Below are 6,407 nucleotides of genomic sequence, written 5' to 3'. Positions count from 1 at the left end.
TCTGACTCTAAGGCCCATGCTCTCAATCCAAGAGTTTTACTCCCACTAGAAAAAGCAGCCAACCAGGAGCCAGGAGGGCTGGATTCGTGTCATCACCATCTGTGTGGCCTTATACAAGCCTGATCTTCCAAGGCCTCACTTTCCTCAGCTGTTAAATGATAAGATTGAATAGAATATCTATGACAATCCTTGCTGGTTATAACAGTCCTGACAGTGTCAGCTATGCATTGATTGTGATTTTACAGCATGGAAAACCCCAAGCCTTGATTCCTGACCTAGATATCATTTGCTTCAGGCGCACTCTGGAGACATCGATGGACAGGGAGCGAGGGAGAGGGACCGGCTGTCCACCCCTTACCTAGCCCCTCCCCTAGGGGGCTTGCCCTGGAGTCGAGCCAGCTCTTGAAGAAGGCCTCCACTCCTCTCCCCATTCTGGGAGAGGGATCGGGCCTGGCTGTGCTCCAGGATAAACTTCCACAAGGCGAGCAATAACATAAAGTCAAGGTGAAGATCAGGGCAGTCCTTAAAAAGGCCTCCTTGCACCCTAAAGTGGCTGAAGCCACTCCACAGCTGTTTGTCCTGCCTGCCGCCACCCGGCCACCATGTGGGTGCTCTTGGTTCTCTTGCTGCTCACCCTCGCCTATTTATTTTGGCCCAAGACCACGGGCTCTGGTGCCAAGTACCCCAAGAGCCTCCCATCCCTTCCCCTGGTGGGCAGCCTGCCGTTCCTCCCCAGACATGGCCACCAGCACGTGAACTTCTTCAAGCTGCAGGAAAAATACGGCCCCATCTATTCCTTTCGTCTGGGTTCCAAGACTACTGTGATGATTGGCCACTACCAGCTGGCCAGGGAGGTGCTTCTCAAGAAGGGCAAGGAATTCTCCGGGCGGTCCAAAGTGGTAAGCAGTGCCTATCATCCCTCTTCTCTCACCACTCCCTGGGGATGTTCAGTTCTCCAGGCAAGGCCATGCCTGGAATGACACTTCCAGCTCTAACAACCTGTGATTCTTCCAAAAACAGACTGCCAGGGCTGTGAGTGGGAAGTGACCCCTTGGACCCCATCCAGCCTCTAAACTAGGCAGGAAGAATTAAAGGAAGATTTCATTTTCTGGGCTTCCCAGGAGGTGGGGTGGGGTGCGAGTGGTGGTTCGAGGGCGTCAGGGAGCCCTTAAAACAGTCATCTCTCCCGTGAACTGGATGATGATCTCTCTGAGCTTAGACTTCCATAATTAACTGAGTGCATAGAAAGCACTTAGCCCAGTGCCCAGTGCAGGAAGTGCTCAATAAACGGCCTTGATGAATGCTGTTCTTCACATGGAAAAGCGGGGGGAGTGATTGCTGTCCTCCGTGGAAAGTTGTGAGGGAGAAATACCCTGGCTCTTGGAGGGCTGGGATTGCTATTTTCCTGGAGCTTTCTCCAGCTGCTCCAGCCGCAGGGAGCTGACCCATGGTAGCACTTTGAGGGAGGTTGCTGATGAGCCAGCCTATTGAGCTTTCTGTTTTGCTCCTGGGGGGCAGAGGGGAGTGGGAGTTAACCATCCAGCAACGCTGCCAGCCCCCCACTGCAGCACCCGGCTGCTGAGAACTCCCTTGAACATCCCAGGCAAGGCCCCCTGGCTGCTCATCTTTGATCAGACCAAGGGTTGACTCTTTTTACCTTGGACCAGTCAGCCAGGTCTGCGGGCCAACTATCCCCCTTCCAACTCTGCTGAGCTCTTCTCTCCAGAGCAAAGAGGAAGGAGGAGGCTAGTCAGATGGGGTTTGCAGGTCAGCGGATAGAAGAGGGGAAGTTTGGGAGCTTTACGGTTTGGGGAGTGCCTCTGAGAAGAGGCAGCTTGGCCCAAGTCCAGACTGAGTGGACCAGAAATCTGCACTCTCCAGATGCGGCCCTGGGGTGGGCACACAGCCTGGCAATGGAAGGGTAAACTAAGGGTGGCTGAGCTGCTGTGCCTTTAGCAGCCTCCGCCCCCAGAGGGCCCAGGGAAAGGCAGGGGTTTGGGCTGTCCTCGGTCTCTGCTCTTGTTCCCAGGACAGGCACAATTTAGAGAGTTCATCCCATCCACAGCTGCCTTCCCCTGGTCAGAAACTGATGAGAAAAAGAGGCTCAGAGGCCACCTGTCACTGACCTGAACCCCAGGACCGCTGCATTCTAATTCAGTGTTCTTTTTCTCCTCACTCTGTCTCTCTGATGGAGTTGGGAGTGTGAGGCCATAGGTTCTGTCCTACCAAGGCCTTACAGTCATGCCGGAGTGGAGCAGGGAGGTCCCACACGGAGGCGGAACGGCAGGTACCTGCCTTCTTCCCCAGGGCTAGGACCAGTGGATGGTGTCTGATTCCTATGTCCTTTCCTGCTTTCCAAAGTTGACTCTAGACATCCTGTCAGACAACCAAAAGGGCATCGCCTTCGCCGACCATGGTGCCGTCTGGCAGCTGCATCGGAAGTTGGCACAGAACGCCTTTGCCCTGTTCAAGGATGGCAACCTGAAGCTAGAGAAGATCAGTGAGTGCCCAGCCAGCCCTGGGCTGCTGGAGGGAGAAGAGGTTTGGGAGGGGAGAGGGTTCTGGATGATTCCATCTAGCATTTTCTTGGCTACCGCTGCCATCTACTGGACATCTGCTCTCTGTCCTTGACTAAGATGGAACTGGTAGAGAGGGGGTGAGGGGCGCTCAATTCCCCACCCTCACGCCCCTCTCTCCCCTCAGTTAATCGGGAAGCCAGTTTACTGTGCGACTCCCTGGCTACCCGGCATGGAGAGTCCATAAATTTGTCGGAGCATCTCTCTCTGGCGGTGACCAACATAATCAGCTTTATCTGCTTCAACTTCTCCTTCAAGAATGAGGATCCTGCCCTGAAGGCCATATACAAGTTCAATGATGGCATCCTGGAGGCTCAGGGCAAGGAGATTTTGTCAGACATATTCCCTGGGTTTAAGGTGAGGATGAGGCCGGGCCCCACTGTCAGATATCAGCAGATCCTGACAGCACCCCCAGTTCTTCTTTCCTCTTTCAGTTCAGCTCCAGACCCACTTTTTTTTCTGACCACCTCAGCCACAGTGACCTCTACCTCCTCTGACTCTTAAAACCTTGCTGCTCCTCTACAGAAATCAGTTTAGCTTTTAAATTATGCATTTGAATACTCATGATAATGGCTCTCATTTATTCACCAATTGCCACGTGCCAGTACCAGCGCTCCACAAGCATTAATCATGCATTTCCCTTGGAAGTGGGTTTTATTTATTTAAGGCTGGGTCCCTATCCAGCCTTCCATTCTGGCTGAAGTTTGGGGTTAGAGTGGGAACTCTCCAGAGACAGAAAGATAGGATTTGACATTTCTACTTTGCAGATTTTCCCCAGCAAAGCCCTGGAAAAGATAAAGAGTTGTGTTCGAATGCGAAACGAATTGCTGAGTGAAATCCTTGAAAAAAGTAAGGTAGGTGATGGAGAAGAGATGATGAGTTAGGTGGAAAGCATCATGAGAGCAGGGTTGGGTCCATTTTGGACACTGTAGGATCTCTTGCACCTAGCAGAGAGCCTGGCATATAGTAAATGCTCAATAAAAACTGACTCAACTAATGAATAGGCGTGGAAAAGTGAGGAATTGAAGAGGATCCTAGAAGGGACTTGTCTACTCCCCAGATTTAAAGAGGGTCCAGCACTTCCTCCTACTTCCACAAGCTCATGGGTCCTGACTAGCCTCACTCCACTCCCTCACTTCCAAGTGGGAGAAGGCTTTGTATCTACAGTCTGGGGTGAGAGTATGGTAGGGGTTGCAGATGGGGCTCCTTCCTCATCACTGTCTCCCAATCTCACCCAACCAGGAGAACTTCACCAGTGACTCCATCACCAACTTGCTGGACATACTGATCCAAGCCAAGGTGAACGCAGACAATAACAATGCTGGACCAGACCAGGATTCAAAGCTGCTTTCAGATAGACACATGCTCACCACCATAGGGGACATCTTTGGGGCCGGCGTGGAAACCACCACCTCTGTGATAAAGTGGATTGTGGCCTTCCTGCTACATTATCCTCCAGTGAGCTTCTCCCTACCCCAGCCTTCCCAACCACTCTTGACCCCAGCCAGACTCACCTCTGCTCCAGAGAGGGAGGAAGAGACTATACCCTCAGGACTTCTTTGCAGGATGAATGGGCTGCCGCACCCCTTACCCAAGCAGTGGTTGGCTCTGGCCCTTAGGTGGAGCTGCCCCGTCTTCTGGAAACAAAGCCTGGGCTCGCAGAGCCACCACTGGGAAGGGTCTGGGCCAGCTCTTCTGGATGTGACAGTAGGATTCTGCTAAGCCCTTGCTTCTCCCGGGCTTAAACACCCTGGTAACATCCACCCTGTTCTGGCCCTCAGTTGAAGAAGAGGATCCAGGACGATGTCGACCAGAATATAGGTTTCAATCGTGCACCAACTATCAGTGACCGGAACCGCCTTGTCCTGCTGGAGGCCACCATCCGAGAGGTGCTTCGAATCCGGCCTGTGTCCCCCACGCTCATCCCCCACAAGGCTATCGTTGACTCCAGGTGTGTCTTCCCTCCCGGTAACATCCAGCCCACCTGGTCCCTCCTCCATCACCCCACACCCCCAGCTGGCTACAGTCAACCACTGACTACTAATCATCCTACCCATGACCCTATTGACCAACGTGTCTACCACCCACACCCACTGACTAATCCACAGATCTACCTGACCTCCCTCAGAGGCTGCCTGCTGCCACATGGAGACATGTGGTGTGGGATGCTCCTATCCAGTCCAATAGCCACAACACACATACATACGCACAGGCACCAGCTCAACATACATACCCGTGGGCCCTGACAGGCCCACAAGTGTTGATACATAAGTGCTTGTCAGGAGGAGAGGGCTGGATTCATAGTCCACCTGGTAGAAGCTGAGGAAAAGATAAGGGAGTGGAATATAGGGAGTAAAGGGCTCTTTTCCCCAAAGTGGGGGACCACAGAGGCTTGGGGCTGAGCAGGTGGGGAAGGGCAATATTCCAGACCCTCTTTTCCTCTCCCTCCCTGGGGCAGCATTGGTGACCTTACCATCGACAAGGGCACAGATGTTGTGGTCAATTTGTGGGCACTGCATCACAGTGAGAAGGAGTGGCACCGGCCCGACCTGTTCATGCCCGGTGAGTCCCTGTTCTGTCCTGCTCCCTGGCCACACAGCCACCTCTGTGCCCACCTTTCCAGCACCACTTCCCCCTCTGCTGCGCTTGCTACTAGCAAACTCCTGACTCCAACTACGTGGACCTGTTGACACCCCCATCCTACGCTAGACTTAGCCAGATTCTTCACAGCTGGGTTCCCACCTTCTCCTTCCACCAACAGCAAATCTCCTCCTCTAAGAAGCCCTCTAGGCATATGTCTCCCGTGAAGTCAGCCCTCTCTCCCCTTGGATGGTGGCATTTTCATCTGTTAATACGCCTTCTTTCCATCTGTCCTGAATATTCCATCTCCTCTGTGTGATTAAAGGCTACCTGAGAGCAGGGCTGTATCTCTCCTCAGACTGGGACCCCCTCCCCCAAGTAAGGTGGTCCATCTTCTCAGGCTGGGGTCCCCTGGGCAGGACCATGTTGCCCCCCCTCCGCTGCTTACTCCTGCCCTGGGCCCTGACTGACACCTCCCCATGTCCACAGAGCGCTTCTTGGACCCCACGGGGACCAAGCTCATCTCGCCGTCATTAAGCTACTTGCCCTTTGGAGCAGGACCCCGCTCCTGCATAGGTGAGATGCTAGCCCGCCAGGAGCTCTTCCTCTTCATGACCTGGTTGCTGCAGAGGTTCGACCTGGAGATCCCCGATGATGGGAAGCTACCCTCTCTGGAGGGCAACCCCGGTTTAGTCCTACAGATCGATCCTTTCAAAGTGAAGATCAAGGTGCGCCAGGCCTGGAAGGAAGCCCAGGCCGAGGGTAGCACCTCGTGACTCCGCCCTGTGTGACCCCACAGCACGGAATTAGAGGAGCTCCCCCACCTTCCCCAACCATTCCTCCCTCCTCCCCGCCCACTCTGCCTTCTTTTCCAGCCTGCAGCCCTGGCAGTGCTGTGAATAAACAGTTGTGGGTTTTTTTTTTCAGAAGGTCCCTGAGCAGCTCATTCGTTTGTTTGTTCACTCATTCTTTCAGAGAGTATTTTATTGAGCACCTACTACGTACCACCCACTCACTGTCCCTGGACCCTCAGGCTCCCTGGTCTTACGTGAGGCTTACATTCTAGTGAGGGCTGACAAATGAGCATTTCAGAGACTCACAAGTGCTTTGGAGTCAATTACACTAGGTGCTGGTGATGTGAGGGGAATGGCAGGGGTGGGGGGTGGCCACTGTGAATGACTGATTGGGGAAGGCGTGAAGATGGGGGGGAAGGTGTCCCATGCTGAGGGAGCAGCAGGTGAGCAGTTCTCA

General features: G+C 53.7%; 1 protein-coding gene across 1 annotated transcript; it reads left to right on the top strand.

Annotated features, from left to right (window-relative positions):
* Positions 1-602: 602 nt before the first annotated feature.
* Positions 603-5,932, top strand: CYP17A1 (cytochrome P450 family 17 subfamily A member 1; the record flags this gene model as incomplete). The annotated part of the gene is made up of 8 exons (XM_082636590.1): positions 603-899; positions 2,362-2,500; positions 2,704-2,933; positions 3,344-3,430; positions 3,819-4,034; positions 4,358-4,527; positions 5,035-5,138; positions 5,646-5,932. 8 exons carry the CDS (start codon positions 603-605, stop codon positions 5,930-5,932), a joined length of 1,530 nt encoding a protein of 509 aa, XP_082492716.1.
* Between the last annotated feature and the right edge of the window lie 475 nt (positions 5,933-6,407).

This window comes from Mesoplodon mirus (genome assembly GCF_964341445.2).
Source record: "Mesoplodon mirus genome assembly, chromosome: 2".
Classification (NCBI taxonomy): Eukaryota; Metazoa; Chordata; class Mammalia; order Artiodactyla; family Ziphiidae; genus Mesoplodon; species Mesoplodon mirus.
The sequence above is the reverse complement of the archived record's forward strand: the minus strand, read 5'-3'. Positions and strand labels throughout refer to the sequence as shown.